The 17,444-nt window shown below is 43.8% G+C and overlaps 1 protein-coding gene across 2 annotated transcripts in view; it reads left to right on the top strand.

The window, feature by feature from the left end:
* Positions 1 to 5,760: 5,760 nt before the first annotated feature.
* LOC308067569 (neuronal acetylcholine receptor subunit alpha-7) overlaps positions 5,761 to 17,444 on the top strand; it is a 49,438-nt gene continuing 37,754 nt past the window's right edge. Inside the window, exons 1-2 of one of the 2 annotated variants that reach the window (XM_080396662.1) lie at positions 5,761 to 8,048; positions 9,064 to 9,203. In XM_080396662.1, coding sequence (XP_080252788.1) covers positions 7,994 to 8,048; positions 9,064 to 9,203 — 195 coding nt within the window. In that variant the 5' untranslated portion in view covers positions 5,761 to 7,993. The remainder of the gene's footprint in view (positions 8,049 to 9,063; positions 9,204 to 17,444) is intronic. The other variant, XR_013929661.1, reaches the window with a different exon arrangement.

Below are 17,444 nucleotides of genomic sequence, written 5' to 3'. Positions count from 1 at the left end.
GCTTTGTTACGCAATATTTAAACTTCAAATATTAAAATTAAAACAAATGATAGGGAAAATTTTTCAAAATCATCCTGGTGATTTATCGCTTATTTTATTCCTAAAGAATAAAATGCAGCTGTCTGCTTCGAAAACCTGCTCTTAGGCATACAAACCCATGGGGTTCCCAGGAGACTTAAGCTCCCAGGTGATCAGAATCTCTTATAAAAAGTATGACATAGGCTCCAAACCACTGCAGTGCTTTTGCAAACTGCACTATTATGAACATATTCTATTGTCTGATCATCACGTGGAAATGGTTATAAAAAACAGTACTACAGACAATCCCTCAGCAAACTGATAAATTAATTTTTTGTTAAAAATATTCAAGCCATCTCAGCTACTTAGAAGCTATCTTTGCAGCCTGGCATTAGCGATGCCATTGTTGCCTCTGCCCTGCCACACTGCATTATCTTCATAATTATTTGGGAATCCAGAATAAAAAAAATTGACCATGATAAAAATATAGCCTTGAATTACAGCCATTAAAGAGACTCACGACATTTTTATTTAAGCATCCCAGAGGATTTATTAGGAGCAATAGCTTCAATTAAAAATTAAGACTCACTTATGTAAATTAGCAAAAGCAGGAATACTGTTTTAGTTAGGTAGATATTCTATGTATAGGGCAAAAATAGACAAATCTCTGAAATTTTAGTTTCATTAAAAGAAGTCTTGGTATCAAACATCTCAGGCTAGAAAATAAACTTGAAATACAAAACCAGAAAGCTTTCCGTAAACTCCCATAAATTTCTGGCTTTATTTGCCTGGCTCAGGTAACTGTGACAATTTTTCCCATGCCCTAATAACATCGCAAATGGATCAAATTCAATACCTACAGAGTTACAAAACAAGGGATTTGGCTTCTTGTCTTTGCACTAGCAAGGCATGCAGAAGAAGAAAGTCCTAGAGCTGTGTGAAGCAAGGTTATCTCTGAATGCAAGAAGACATTCCAAGTATGTTAGTCTAATTGGTAGACAAATTTTAGGTCAGGTTTTTACTTCATTTTTCTATCTTTTATCTTATAATTAGTCATTTAAACAACCAGCGGTCTAAAATTCCTCCTGCAAAACAAATGCTAAAGGAAATACCTGAAAGCTTATCCAAGCTTGACTAATTCCCCAACCTAATTAAAATCACTGAAAAAACCAGGCTGTTCCTTCCTCTCTGTAATTTATGGCCCCGCTCTCCCCCTTTTTCACCCTCTCTGTCACATTAAAACAGAGTTTTATTAAAAATAGTCCATAATAACTGTATGAACTAACAGTGGCCTTTTAAATCTAGTTCAAGAAAAACACACCGAAAGCAATTTGCATTCGCTCAACACAACCCTTTCGATGTTACTGGAAAACAGAGAAGTTTTATTTTGAGAAGTGACTCTCACTAAAATCAAAGGCAGGTTTATTGCTGGAAAAGCCTTTCCTCTGCGCATGTGTCTGTTTTCATGGCTACTGCCTGGCTTGCTTATCGAAGGGTTACTTCAGGTATCCGCGCTGTGATCACCGGTCAGTCATTTATTCCGTCAGGTTCTCCAGTGCCGAGGAGGTGAATCATGTGTGAGTGAGGGCTGTGTTTCTATGCATTACTGAAGCACCTGATTTTGAGACATCCATTCATACAAACTGGGTGTCCCCAGCCCGGCGATCAGCCCTGCTCTGGCCCTGGCTGTGCAGCTTGTATTGCTCCTGCTGGGGCACATGCATGGGGCTTCAGACCTGCTTTCCACTTCCATCTACAGCAGGCAGAGTGCACTCCTCTGCCTCCTGATTTATGCTGCTGACACCTAGTACACCCGCTGACCGCCACTGGTTTGCAGTTGGTGTGATGAGTAGACTGGCTGGTCTTCTGTCCAAGCGGGAATGAGTAGGGAAAAGTCCAGCTCGCCCCGTCACAACCAGTAGCATCACAAGCCCAGCTGGAAGAGGGACCCACTGCTCCCCTGCGTCTGGCAGCAGCAGCCAACCTAGGAGCCAGCATGCGCATTCTCCCGCTTCCACTGGCCACGCTGGGGGAACCAGAGCACAGTCCAGCTGGGAAAACCTGGCTGGCGTCTCTGGACACAGCAAAGCCACAGCCGGTCACTGTCAGCGCTTTGGACACGCAGTACCGCAGTCTGCATCTCTCCGACTAGGGGATCCAGATCAAACAGATCGCATCTAGCGGTTTGAATTATCTGTATTGAATTTTCCATCCAAACGTGTATTTAAAGCAGTTTCAGTTCCTCCCTCGGGAGGGCCACAGCTTGTCACTGGTGAAACAATCTGCTAGTTTTTGAGAGCTCCTTTGAGTCCAGTGAGGAATCTCATTTCAAAAATCCCCCCGTCTCTTAAGGATACGTGGCCTCCAAACATGCTGCATTCTGACAACAGAAATGATTCATTTTCATTTCCGTTCTCTGAATATACCATTTGTGACACTTCCCTTGACGGAGCTGTCACCAGCCGTTTGTGGCCACAGACAGCATCTGTCACTGAGCCAGGCCCCTCTCCAGCCACCCACCACGGCACCTGCCCCTTGCAGCCGGCGGTTGGTACCAGTGCCAATAAATGTGAAAGATGTGAAAGATATATGTGAATAATATATCCTTCGCATCTTTCAGAATAAATGTGAAATAAATGTGAAGGATGTGATTATAGAGGCAGGACAAGATCTCCTTTAAAATAGAAGATGGTACATGATGGTGGTTGTTCCACATGCTTCACCTTCACCAGTGATTAATTAAAATCAATCATACATGGGCTGCACTGATTTACTTTAGCAGTGATCCTAAGACTTTGCAGAAGAAACGGAGAGGGAATATTAGGGAATGCTGGTTTTATGCAACGTAAGAAATACTTGTACATTTGCAATCCGTGTACTCCAAGACAAAACGCAGAAACCTGAAAAAATAAAAGTCGTTCTCCCTTTAGCCACATTAAAAATGCATGTATTTGATGAAACTTAACCATTGGAATCCTAAAGGGCAAAATTCTGTATTCTGTAGCAAAGGAGCACACCCTGACTACTTCTCTTTTTAGAATTCTTATCTGTAGAAATCTGGCTTTGTAAGACTGACCTGGTCCTATCCCCTGCCTCAATTACAACTCCAAAGTTTGAGTGAATTTGCTCTCAGTTTTGAATCGTTATTTAGCATTTCCAGGAAAAAAAGTAATGTTTCAAACATTTCTGTCGTTCAAAGGATTAACACTTAGCTTTATGGTGAAATGCCTTATTAGCAGGGTCTTTACAGATCAAATGACCATTTTTGTGGAATAAATAAATAGTTATTTAAATTGCAGCAGATGGTAATTTTTTCAGCAGAGAAAAATTTCGAGTGTGTTGCTTTAGGACAAGATAAATAAGATTGATTTTCAGATGCTTATAGATGAGGATCTGTTAAAGCTTTAGGCCTAAAATGCAGATTTCTTGTCAACTTTAATTAGCTTCTGTGAACCCTAAATGAAGTAGTTATTTAAAATCAGTCAGGGTGAAGAAAAGCAGTTTTGCCAGTTTTCTGTTGTTTGCTCTCATGCAAAAAGATGGCAAAGGGACTCTGCAATGCTGTGAATTCTGTGTCAGTGAGAAATGAAATCCCAAGCCCTGGCACCACAAAATGACTCAGAAGGACCTGAGAGAGGCTGAAATGAGAGGAACAAGTAATTCCTTATACAGAAATCAAAGTGCAGATGTGCTAAGCACAATGTCAATGTAAACCTCTGATATTTTTTGACAGAGAAAAGCACCTGCAGGGTAAATACGCTGAGAAACCTCTGCAGTTATTTCATTCAAGATACCTCATTTACAACACCACAGTGGTGCTGCCCCTGTTCAACAACCATGCTCATACTTCAAGGTGAGTGTATGCTAATAATATGTCATAATAGACAAGAATGCATTTTGAAAGATGCTGGCATTATAGAAATGACCATGGGCCCTATTCGTTAGTTATGCCAATTCATTAGGCAAATTTTACAAATGCTTATTCTTCACATCAGTGCACTGCTTGGAAATGCTTTCTCTCAAATTGCTCCTTACAAAGTGGGAGGGAGGGCAGCAACTTTGTTATTTTTAAGCAACAGAATAGTTTGTGCTTTTCTTTATCTTTCCCAACAAAAGACTATTTGGGGAATCGATCATTTTCTGGAAATCACATACTGGTGTAGGAACTAAGAAGACTGGATGTACAGAATATAAAGTTTAATTACAAAATTAATCAGATTTCAGATCACTAATTTGTCCTTCAATAGAAACCCCAGCATCAAAACCACCTGCTACCTCTTGCAAGGAAGAAGCAATATATTGCTTCAGGACATTTCACAGAAAAAAAATCAAGGTTATCACATATACATTCTCCATCATGGAGACTGCTAGCCATGCAAAATAAACAACAGAGAATAACTAATAACATGAGGTGCAATTATAAAAATAATTTTAAAAAAGCTAACAATTCAAAAGGTAATTTAATTCAAATAATATTGAAATAAATGTCAGCATGTCTCATCTAACATATACTGTAAGTTACCATTAAAAATTCTGGCCTAGTCTACCTTCTTCTCTAAAAAGAAGGGAAAGCAGATTCTTTTTCTGATATGGAAGTCCCGGGTCACTGCAGTTTCACAATAATTAGATCAAACTCAGGAAGCACTGCAGTCACTTCAGTTGCATATAGTATAAGATGGTCGCTTCTTCACTGCCGGCCTGATTTCAGGGCTATCTAAGCATCTGCTGTCACATTAGGAAGGTGCACGCTTTTGCTCATCTGTAGATCTGTGCAAAGAGAAAAAGAAGATACTCCTACCCCTCCAGGATATTCCAACCCCTGGACAACTGCAACATTTGTAATGACTGCATGAGTCATTCTGAATGTTCTTCAGCCAGGTATAAACAAACACCTTACAATTATGATAAGGGTCTTTTCTATAGATACATAAATTCAGGATCCTGGAGCTGTTTAATAGCTCTGTGCCTCACTCAGACTCTTAAAATAGATCTGAAATAGTACTTGAGTGAGGACTTTCACCTTCTGTACAAGGCTATATTAGCTTGTTTGCTTACCAGACAAAGGAACAATAGACAGCATGCTGGTATTAGATACATACTATTACCACAAAGATTTTGTTATGCCTGACCTTCGTGTGAAGATATATGATCTGTGCATACTGTTATCTCCATCAATATACTAGGTATTCACAAACTGATGGACGCACAATTGGCCATGTCTAATTATGCCCAATGTATATGAGAAAGTGACGGATACTGAGGGCTTGTTTGTCTTCTGGCGAACACCCAGCTGTGGGAGGTGGGCTGGGGGACCCACAATGGTTTCTCCAGCCTGTAATTGTAAAATGAGCTTGAATTCATCGTTGTGCCTAAGAAGTCATTATCTGGGGAGGGGTAACGGCTCCCTCCAAATCACCTGGTTGGGTAGCACACAACAGGGAGAAGAATTACTCAGAGAAGAAGTGGGTCTTATCTCTGGTGAGTGCTGGAGGCAAAGAGAAGAGCCTCTGCCGGCCACAGACCATACAGCTTGCTTTTGAGTTGTAAACAACAGGCTTTTACAAAGATAACTTGTGCCATAAATGAAGGCTTTTAGAGGACTTCAGTACAGTCTTTGTTAAGCTTTCTTTGCTAGTATCTTAACAACCAACCCATATAAATGCTTGTGACTTACTGTTTATTAGCCAGGGTGTCTACAGAAAGCAAACGTAACCTCTCCTGCTGCTTGTGTGCATTCTGCTGCTTGTGTGCATTCGCACCAGAGATTCTCTAACTAAAAAGGTAAACTCTGTAGAAGGCATGCACCTGACTGCACACATTTAGTGCACCTGACTGAACACAGTTTAATCAAGGAGTAAGGCTGCTGATTGCTATTAAAGAATATCTAAAGAGAATTTCTGAAGTGCCTACAGAATTTTTGCTAACATCAAAACCAAATGAGACTGCCACAAAAAAAAAAAAAAAAAGGAAAGAAAAAAAGGCAAGATTTCTCAAGAAAATAAATAGCTACAAACCATTCTTTCAGTGCTTATACTACTGGAATGTGGGGTTTCAGCACAGGGCTCACCTTTTGAGTCCCACAACAGATCCCTGAGGACCTTGGGCTGTGTATGCTTCTACAGTGCTTTCACTGCTGCCCCTGCCTCCATCACCCGGGGTGAGGCCGTTGCCAACAAAGCAACGTGCAGAGAGCGAAAAGCTGAGCCAACAGTAGAGGTCAGCCATGAACTGTAGATTCCCTCTCCAGATTTCTTGCCTGAACAACTTACTGTTTACTGTACAGCCAGAAAGATATGGGGCACCTGTGCCAAAACAGCAGTGAGTAACAGGAGCAGGAGGCAAGAAAATGAGTTTCCTTCCCAAAATAAGGCAAAAATCCAGGTACTAAGAGCACTCGCATGGGAGGGCTGACGTGCAAATGGATAGTAACACTTGGTTTCTCTGTGAGTAACACAGAACTCCCCCAGTAACCTGTTCCTGTCTGCTAGCTGGTCCAGAAACGTCAAGATCTCATGGAAGAAAAACCCACCACAAAATGAAAAACAGAATTAACAAACTCAACCTAGACGGTCTGTTAAAAAAAACTAAACATGTGAGAACTTTGACGGTGCATGCCCCTACGTTAGCTATGGCTGGGCTTTTGGAGAGTTACCATTGCCACTTGCTGGTTTCCACCACCCCTTGGTAAAGCCACTTGGCATGTTGGCTCCTCTGAGAAGGGAAATGTTTCGGTGCTCCTGTACCTTATGGCTGGAACACATGATGCACCAATGTGCCGGGCTACTCGGGTTGCCCTCAGTTTCATCTGGTCCTGCGTTCAACATCTAAAAACATTTAAACAGTGACTACATAAATTAGGTCAATGCTTCAGCCACAACAGATTACCTGGATTTTTAAAGCCAAGAATGAACTTGGACTAACAAACTGCTGTTTGCTGGGTGATTTGAAAAACAAGTGTTTGGTTACCCCTTACAAATGAGGACACCCTTCAATACCATTCCCCCTCAAATGCAGCTGCCTAGGACATTCATTTAATGCAGCAACTGGATTTGAAGGGCAGGGATTTGGGCTGAAAGAACCCAGCATGGTCTCAAAGACGTGCTTGAAGTTGCAAATGTGAGCCAGGCAATCAACAAAACGCGCTGAAGTGTCCAGGCCTGCCTTCCAACTGTGGTGCATTATACTTACACCAGGCAGGAGCTCGGGCATCATTTTAGTCCCTCACATAGTTTTCCAGCACTAGCACAATGCCCCTCAGCCAGGGCTGTAGGTCGGTATCTAGCCAGTGCATCCAGCACCTGAGCCCCCCGCCCCGCGTCCCTGCTGGGGATTGCACAGCCATGTGTGCAACGCCACTGTGCCCATCTCCCCCCCCCCCCCCCCCAAACGGGCCCGAAGCCCAATTTCTGGCTCAGGCCAGCAGGACTGGCCCTGCCCTGGATGCCCTCCCCCCCGCTGCCCCCCGGGCCGGCTGTCCGGCCGGGGCACCCCACCGCCGCGGGCCAGCTCAGCCTCCCGCACCGCCGCGGGGAGCGCCCAGCGCTGGCGGGGGGAGCGCTGCCCCAGGCCCGCAGCCCCCCGGGGGCGGCTCCTCGCGCTGCGGGCGGCCGCCGGCTGGCAGCGCTCGGGGCGGGCCGCGGCTGCCCGGCGGGGGCGGGTGGGGGCTGCCCCGCTCCCGCCCTTAATAACGCCGGGGCGGCCAGGCACGGCGCTGCGCATCGCTCCGGCGGCCGCCTACGAGCGGCTGCGCCGTGCCCGGCCCGGGTGCCGGGGAGCGGGGCAGGGCGGGGCGGGAGCCCGGCGGGGGCGGGCCGGCAGCGCCGTAGGGCAGCGCCGCGGCGGGCGCAGGCAGGGGCCGAGCCGCCGGAGCTCCCCGGGCCCGCACCCGCTGCCGTGCCGGGCTGCCCGCGCTGGCGGGGCTCGGCGGCGGGAGGAGCCGCTGCTGCGGTGGCGCTGCCGCGCCGGCTGTCGCGGCATGGGCCTCCCGGAGCTGGCGGTGTGGCTGCTGGCGGCGGCGGGGCTGGTGCGCGGTGAGTGCGGGATGCGGAGGGCGGGGGCGGCTGCCGGGGCTCCCCGGGGCGCGGCGGGACCTCGGGCCCTGCCCCGCGTCTGGCCCTGCGGGCGGGGGCTGCCCGCCGCGCCCCGGGGCCGCGCAGCGCCGGGAGCTGCCGGGGCGGCGGGTCCGGGCGGGGGCAGCGGCTGCGGGACGGAGCTGCGGCTGGGGGGGTCGGGAGAGAAAACCGGGAAGAGGAAAGTCCGGCTGGAGCGGGGACAGGCAGCGCTCGCGTTCGGGGACCGGTTCCACCCTCCCCGCTTCCCTTGCGCTCTGAACCTGCCTCTCCCCCGGTCCACGCTGCGCCGTCCGTGCGGAGCGGCTCCCTCTCCCTCCACAGCAGAACGGCAGAATGAAGACTCTGCCTGGATCCGAGGCATAAAAAGGACAGAAATCCCTGAATATTATCGCGAATGTTAATGTCGTGCCTGTCGTCTCTGCCAGGACCCCTCTCCCCTCACGTCGTCCATAGCCGCGTGAACCGCGAACCAAGCGGACAGTACTCGCCCCCAAGAGTTCTCCACCTGGAGCGGCCCGGGGGCAGGCGGCAGCGTGACCTGTGGCCGTTTTTCTCCCGCTGCCTTGCTGATGCCCTCTGCCGCATCCCTGTTCTGCCTTTCTGCTTACAGCTGTGCCAGGGCAGGGGTCAGTACAGGCAGTGTATTTCCTCTTCACCACTCCTTGCTGCTGGACCAAAGGGTGCACGTGTTGACAAAACATCGTTAGCATTTGTAATTTATCACTTCTGGCCAGCCAAGAAATGATCCAAGAGGAAATCCCCCTTACAGGCTGGGATGGAAAGAGAGCAATACATGTGTGATAAGAGTTTGTTGTAGTAGCTAATGAACTGTATGAATTACAGTGGAATTGTTCTGGGAATGCAGCAGGTAAAATAATGGATAACATCTGGTAGCAGGAAAAGAGCATATGTCCTAGCTTTACTTTCTGATATAGAATCCTTATTTTTTATCTATTTACTTCTGTGCCCAAAGAGTCCCTGCAAGGAGAGTTCCAAAGGAAGCTTTACAAGGAGCTGCTGAAAAATTACAACCCTCTGGAGCGACCGGTTGCAAATGATTCCCAGCCACTCACTGTCTATTTCACTCTCAGCCTCATGCAGATCATGGATGTGGTGAGTCTGTAACCTCCTAGGAAACTCTTTCTTTAAAAGGGTGGATTATTCCTTCCTGGAGTGGAGATCTGTGATAGTGAAGGAAGACTGCAAGGCAATTGGAAAGCACAAATGATTCAGGACTCAACACCAAATTTTGACTGCCTTTTTAAAGAAGTAAACTTAGTTCGCCTTGTTCCTAGGTCTCTTGTCGGTATCTCCCTACCCTCTTGGCAGTATGAAATATTTGAAGTGAAGCTCAAACTTAATACTTTGCCTTTTGAATCCTTAACTGTACTTAGAACAAACGAGAAGTATAGTCTAAGGCTGGGGGGGATATGGAAAACAAAGGTTCTTAATTTCTGGTGGTCACTAAAGAGCTTCTTATTTTTGGGGGTGGGGTGGGGGAAGAAGGGGGTGTGCTGGCCAAAATTCAATTTTTATTGAAATAATGTTATTTCTTAGGCTTAAATTTTAGCTGCTCTATTTGCAACTACCAGTTGTTTGGTGTATGAGTAGATGTTCTTGTGCAGTATTTGGCATGTGTGTGTAAAATGCACTGCAGGATCTTTTGGGTTCAAATATGAGCAACTCAAGCTTCACTGTTACAGCAGCACAGGGATGTAACTCTACATATAAGTGGGTTTACAGTACTCATTTTTACTGAATTCAGCTAGCTATGGCCACTAATAAAGTGAATTACTTAAAACAAGTATTAACCGCAAAATGCTGTTATCTTTCAACCAGATGCTTAAAGTTTGAGGCACAACCAAATTTAAAAGGAGAAAGATGTGATTATTCATGACAAGTGCCGTGTTTTCTGTTCCCTTACAAGCTGCCGATTGCCAAACTCCAGATGCTGTTCATTTAGTACCTGGAGGTCAGCACACAGATACAGAGCTCTGCAGGTTTAAATACTCATAGTTCCTACGCACATTTTTGCAAGTTTTAGATTAATAAGCCCTGAGGTGAATACTGGGATGTGTATTTCCACTGTGGTATTTACTGTTTGCTCAAGTAAGAGTAGGCGGTTGTAGCAAGCTGTTTCAGTGTCAGTGTCACTAAAGCCAACAGGCAAAATATGTCAGTTGTATCCTTGCCTATGGCACTTGAGTTGTAATACATGTGACACCAATGAGCTGAACAGAAGCCGTGTGGAGTCGTGTAATCTTTGAATGATGGGGAGGGAGGAACTGTGGTTTTACGCAGAGTACAACAATTTCAAAAGGTGTTGGCAGACTGCGCTCGGTGGAGACTGTGGCTGTACTGCATGGGCACCTGAGAACTGGGAGAGGACAGCCGGGTGTTAGACCAAAACTTTGATATGAGATAAAAGCTGGTACCAGTGGGCTGAGGTAACAGGTAACACAAACTTCACATTACCTGTATGTGGGCATGATTTTGTTGTTAATGATGTTTATTGTGGGTGGGTTTAGAGGTTTTGCAATAAAGGAGATCTCCTCGCGCTGAACACTGCAGACACAAGCAGTATGTGACCTCAGGCACAAAGAGTTGGTCCAAATAGATAAGTAAGCAAGAATGCCTTTGGACAATCGGAGACAACAGGAAAAGCGTGAAAGCAAGGAACAACACAGAAGTAATAAATGATACTGAGTTAGTAAGGGATAGATTAATGATTCATTTTCTAATTGGATTCTCTTAGAATGTGTCAAGGTAACACAAAGAAAGGGGCATCTGAAGGGCAGTGGGAGTCAGGAGGACAGGGCAGGTCAGAGGAAACTGAGAGATGGAAGCTCAAGTGAAGAGAACAAAGGGTAGCGTGGGACAGGCAGTGCTTCAAAGGTCTGAATGCCTGAAGGTCCCCATCTGGGTTACTGCTGCAGCTATTCCTGCTGGCTCAAACCCTCGTGGGTCTCTTGGCACGTATGGCAGGGAAAGCGAAGGACAGAACAGTAATAACCACTGGGTTCTCTGGACCTCGTGTCCTCTGTGTGACAGAGCTTTGATCTAGCTCCTCTTCCCAGTGCAACAGGCTTCTGCAGCAGCTCCTCCTGGCTGGAGCCCTCGGATGCAGCTATACGTTCTGCATAGCCCTGGTTAGACTTGTGGCTCTGGTAGCAGTAGGCCAGTATGTTCAGGAAAGCTTAGCCAGCCTGGTCAAGTCTGTTCAAACTGAGCACTTGAAAAAAACCCACACTTCAACGTATCTCTGCAGAACTTGGCACGGTACGTGGTGCTTCAACTGAATCTTAAACCAGGCTTCAATAAAAGCCCTTCCCAACCATGGACTTGGTTTACAAGAATGTCTGTCATAGCTCCTTTTTGGGAGATGACCTCCTGCTGCAGCATGTGCCTTCTCACAGCTACTGGGGGAGCTTTGGCACAGAACAGTACAGAGTCCCCTTCAAAGGATGTCTGTACAACTGTCTGTTCCGGAAAAATTTTTCTAGTGCTTGGTTTTTATCCCCGTTATCAAAATAAACCCTGACATTGTGAGGTTTCTGTTGTTTGGTTGGGTTTTTTACTGTTAATTCTGAAATTAATTGTATGTAGTGTAGTACTATTTCAGAACAGGAGAGCTCAAAAAAGCACTTTGATCCAAAATAAGAGAGAGCTGTGAACAGACCAATTTCTTCCCTGGCTTTCAGAAATTGCACTTCTGGTGTCATTCTGTGTAGCCACGTTTGGGCTGAATATGTTAAGCTAACATGTTTTTAAGTATTAACCACCCTGGGAAAGGTTTGTTGTGGGGCCAGACCCTCCTAGTGATGACATACCTTACAGGAACCTTCTTTGTGTCATCAAAAATGTTCCCTGAATAGAATAAGCTCAATACCTGTGAGACGCTTTTCCTGCTTAAACTGTGTCTATACTCTGGAGGTTTCCTTTGCATTGCTGTGAGTTAATAGTGGGGGGCTCTCCTCCTCGTGCTCCTGGCGTGGCTGTACCCATGCCCTTGCCTCCTGTGTGAACAGTTGGCTGTTGGAGACACAAGTGGCTCAAGGCCAGCAGGCAGTCAACTTCACAGAGTTAATTTCTTCTGGAGTTGTCAAGTTAAATGAGAAACAGTACAAACTGAAGGGCAAATATCCACAGATCATTAGCCAATCTGGGTATAGTCAATGACTGGCAGTCTCGGTGAATATGATTTGAAGGGAGTTTTTGATCCTATGCGCCTTTCAAAAAAAAAAAAAAAGCCTACAAAAAAACCCCCAAAACCTTCATAATCAGTAAGAAGCCGTAGGTTTTGTACTGGCAGTTTAGTTACAGCTCATTGTGCTTGCTATGAAACTGACTGCATTTCTTTCTCTGAGGTCTGGGATTGACAGGCAAAGAAAAACCAGCCATGAAGTAAATTAAGCTTCACAATATAAAACAAATGAGTTTTCTTCATTGTCAACAAGAAGCAAATGCTGGTGGGGATGACAGCTACTCACAATAACAATTACTGGTTTAACAAGCTAGAAGCAAAACATAGCTCCATCATACTTCCCTGTGGTTTGTATATTCACTTTACTGGCTTCCTAGCTGATGGCAGCTGTACTGGGAGTCACACCGATCCAGAGCGGATCCATCAAATCCCTGCCAGGACAGACTCGGCCAGGCTGGATCCTGGCTGCCGCCATCCCTTACTTGAAGCATCTTCCATTCCACTCTGACTTTACTGATAGGAAAGGAGAGACTTTATATGAAGCCCTTGCCAAATACTGAGGGTGTTTCCTACCTCACGTTTTTAGTTTAACCCTTTCCTTCTAAAACTAGCAATTATTTCTACTCTATGCTTGCAGATACGCTTTTCTTTCTATTGGTATTGCATATTAATATGCACGCTAGTATCAGGACTACATAATGAGGGGCCTGTAAGTGCCGATTGCCTCAACTTTGTTTAGTTCATTAGAAAATAGAGTTGATGAACTGCCTAATGAGAATGCAAGCTGACCCAGTAAATCATAGGAAGTGTTGCTTTGGGGACGGAATGTTGAGGGAAGGCTGGCAGTGTGAGAAGAATGCAGTTTGGGGACACAGGAGAGCTAGGAGGCTGGGGGAGTGCTTAGAGGAGAAGTAGGAATGTGTGGTGGACCTGAGAGACAGGCAAGGAGTTTGGAAGAGAGGTGGAATTTGGGTAGAAGAGGATGGAGGGCGAACTGAAAAGAAAGAGGTTTGAAAGGAGTGGGCTTAAAAAAAGCTTCTGTGTCAGGTTAATAAGAACTTTCAAGAGAGAGCTTTTAAGTTCCTTCAGTTTGCTTTATTCCTGCATTCCTTAATAGAAAAATCAGTGCTCTTAAACCTTTGCAAACAATCTTGCAATTAAATCATCCTGAAGTGAAAATAAAGCGGAGACAGCCAGCTGGCCAGAAGTGTTATTCAAGGGCATTTCAGTTGTTATAATATCAGAAGATGGAATAAGAGGTTTCTTTTGCTTTTTATAATTTTTTTTCAAATTTCTTAAAATGAGAAATGCTAAGCATTTTGATGAAAGAAATAAAGAATAACGTACTTCCTTCTTGAATTTGCTGAAATCTTGTTTCAAAACTCCTTGCTGGAAAGCAATGTATATTGGATGAATAGCCTGATAATAAGCATCTCTTTGAATCTGAATGAGAAAATGTTTGGAAATTTCTGACTTAAGAAAACAAAAAAAGTTTAAGAATAAATACAGAGGGAAAATCTGAACGAACAGATTCTAAGGGTATCTGCATACCTGAGTGGCAGGAGGGGAAGAGGGGTTAATGGGTGTTCGTAGTTGGTCAAGGTCATAGCTTCAATACAATGTCAAAAAAATAAAGAACATGATGTAGAGACGCTACTTATTTTTATTTACATCTCACCTCATGGAAACCCCACTACTTGTACAAGAAGCTAGTCTTTGGCCTGTGCCCATCTAGTATTTCAGCGTTGATGTGGAGTATGAACCTAACTTACATTTAGGAAAAAACTTCCAGCATATGCATTTTAGAGAAACAGATTCCTGAAATATGCTGATACAATTTCCATACTGGATAAAATTAAAGCCACCACTTTTTTAAACGCTATGTGGAAGCAAACACCTTCTAACATTTCCTCTTTTAACATCTATCCCAGTAGTACCATCAGAGGAGAATATTCAGCCGCTACCTATTGGTTTGGAGCGCACACTAGGAATAGATGTAGCAGCAGTGCTGTTCCTGCTCTGCTGCATCTCATGCAGAATAGCAAATGGCATAGAAAAACAAACACAGTGATCACAAAGGTATGAATTTTGTGCCTAGCCTGACATTTTTACAATAGCCATATTTGTATCTACTGTAAATTAACACAATTAAGAGAATCGTATCTGAGGGAATTCCATCCCCAAAGGTCAGGAGATGAAACCTTAGAAATTAACACAAAATGATCATACATTTACACTGCAAATTACTGCTTAGAGACACAGACATGAAGAACTGGAACACATTGAGATATACAGTGATAGTTTAAACTCAATTTTTACTGCTATCTAAATGAGCTGAAGAATCCTGTGGTCTTACTTGAGTTTGGAAGGGGCTTCCAGAGGTCATCTAGTCCACCACCCTGCTCCAAATATGTCTAAACAGAGCATGTTACTCAGGACTGTCCAGTCAGGTACTGAACACTTCTGCAGAGAGAGATTCCACAGCCTCCTTAGGCAACCTGTCCAATATTAAACTATCATCACGGTTGATTAATTTTCCTAACATCTAAGCAGAACTTCCCTTGTTCCAACTTGGGAACAACACTAAAAAACACTTCTAGAAAGATGAGGCACCTTCTTCAACAGAAATGGGTACACCCCATAAAGGTACTTCTAGTGAAGCATATCAGGTTCCTTGACTATTTGCAGCAAGGTATGTATTTTGACTTTAATAAAGCCTTTCTGAATAACATTCTTAGCAGAAAACTAGAGAATAAGGCCTTGGCAATCCCACATAGCAGAACTGGTTAGAAAATCTTAAGAGTAGTTGTCAGTAGTTTGCTGTCAAAGTGGTGAGATTTTAGTTACGTGGTGAGATTCCCCAGGAACAGGTCAGTCTTTTCATTCATCTGGAAATAGAATAAGTAGTATTTTAATTAAATTTGCAGATGACATAAGTTTGGGAGGGGTTCAGAGAATACTGAGGGCAAAACTAGGATTTAACATTGTCTTGTTGTAAAAGTTGAGTGAAAGGACTGGTTTGACCCAATTTGATGCACCTTTTTTTCAAAGCCTAAATTATGTGAAATTTTGAGTACTGTATTCTAAAAAGTATTTGGATGCACTGGAAGTCATCCGTCTGCTGGAGGCTTGGGTTGTATTGCATTTAATTTGAGCCTAAGTGACTGGAACCGAAGACAGGTCAATACTGCCTCTGTATGAGGGAAGGTATTTGTATGATTTTTATCATTCCATCAACTATACTTGTAGGCATGGTCCAGACTCTCCCTGTACTACACGGTATGTAAACACAGCTGAAAAGATCATCATTGTTCCAAAATATTTACAAGCTAATTATATTTTGATAGACTGGATTCTTTTAACATCAGAATTGTTCAGATAGTAACTGTTGGAGCATACAAGACTGTGTTAAATAAAACTAGCATAAAAATGCTGAAGTTAAGAGCAGAAGAATTAACACATTAGGATCGGTGAATGGCTTTCTCGTATTAATTTTCAGTAATACGTCTTTCTATGTGGAACTTGCGACACCGTTTTGTGAGTGTCCTAAGCTGATCTCAGTACTCTGCTGCTAAAAGCGACGATCTCACCTACTTCTGGCTTCACATTCCTGCCCCTTGGGCTTTGTGCCCATCCTCTGGGACTGGGCAGTTAGCTGTACCCATTTTTTGGGTAGTTATTTTTCTAGGTGACTGACTTCAAATGTAGATCAGCTTGAACTACTCACAAACCTCTTACCTGTGGTTCTGCTTCACTTAAAATCTGTCATATATTTAGCAAACCCCCAAGCTAGTTCCAACTCTGAGCCAAGCTGCTAAACTTGTGGGAATGCTGGATCGATGCTGCCTTCGCTTGTGACTTCTGCAGCAAGGCTGGCAGCGGGAAACATTTTGGACGGTATGAACATGTCAATTTTGGTCAGCTCTGATCATAAATTAGTATTTTTTTTTTGTACTGGCTGAAGAATCAACATTTAATAATTTATTCAAGTACACTGAATTTAGTGATTTATCTATGTAAATAGTCAAGTTCTTACTTACGTTGCATAACACCATTTAGTCAGGAATCTTTCATGTTTCCACCAGACATTTACTAGCTAATTAAATAATTTACTAAGCAACATTTTTCACTTATTTTCCAGTTTCTTCTGTTTCTTTTTTTAATTTCTAGTTAGGGGAAAGAAAAGTGCTGAATAGTTGTTTGTATGTAGTGAGCAGCAGCAGAATCTCCAGAGAAATCTTGTTCCTTTAGGCTGTTCAACTCACTTGTGCAGACCAAAGGAAAAATGAAAGCATGGAAACTTTTTTACCTTTATCTGAAGGCAGTCAAAGTTTGCTCATCCTACATTGCCCTTGGTTACTTGTATGACTTAGATTTATATATTCAAGGGCTTTCGTCCTTGTTTCATTTTACACAGTGTAAGTGATACAGTTGACTTCAATGACTTACATACAGTGCTTAGCAAAGCCTCTGCATAAGAATCTGCAACTCAGTATTTGCAATCAAATACCCCGGACCCACCGGGCAGGATAGTAATGTAAAATATCTTGAAATTTGAAAAAGAAAATTATGCTGTCATTCACAGAAGCAGAACAGCCTCTGTAAAGAAACAGACTATAAAACAAACATCTCCCCCGCAAAAATGAAAAAAGAAAAAAGAAATTTAAATCAGGAAAGACGAATAAAACAACCAAATCAAGAGGCTTGTTGAGAAATGGTGCTGAAGAAGTTCCTAAGCTGTTTATCAAACCTCAGCAGCCTCTTTGCAAACAATGGTTGTGGCAGAAGCTCATCAAATTTGCATTATTCTTTTAATTTTTAGCATTCATTTGTGTACATTAGAAAAAGTCTCTCCAAGCTTTATTTTCCTCTCACTTTGCTGCTTGATCTTCATTCCCTCCATGCTAAAGGGAGAAACTATGCGCACTTTCATCTTGCAGCCATTTCCATTCTACCATCATTTATTCCTGAGAGTTTAGAAGACTGGAACTGTGCTGGGATATGCTTTCCGATATTTTTAGTGAGTTTAATACCTATGAAAGTTACTGGATTATAACAGAAAACAAAGTATTCTGCTTCTCCAAGAAATAAGAGGAGCAGACCTTTTCAAGTAACGGTGTAAAATACTCTGATAATCGATCCACTTAAAC

Source organism: Falco punctatus, assembly GCF_963210335.1.
Source record: "Falco punctatus genome assembly, chromosome: 7".
Lineage (NCBI taxonomy): Eukaryota > Metazoa > Chordata > Aves > Falconiformes > Falconidae > Falco > Falco punctatus.
Note: the sequence above shows the minus strand (reverse complement) of the source record. Positions and strands in the feature narration are given on the sequence as shown.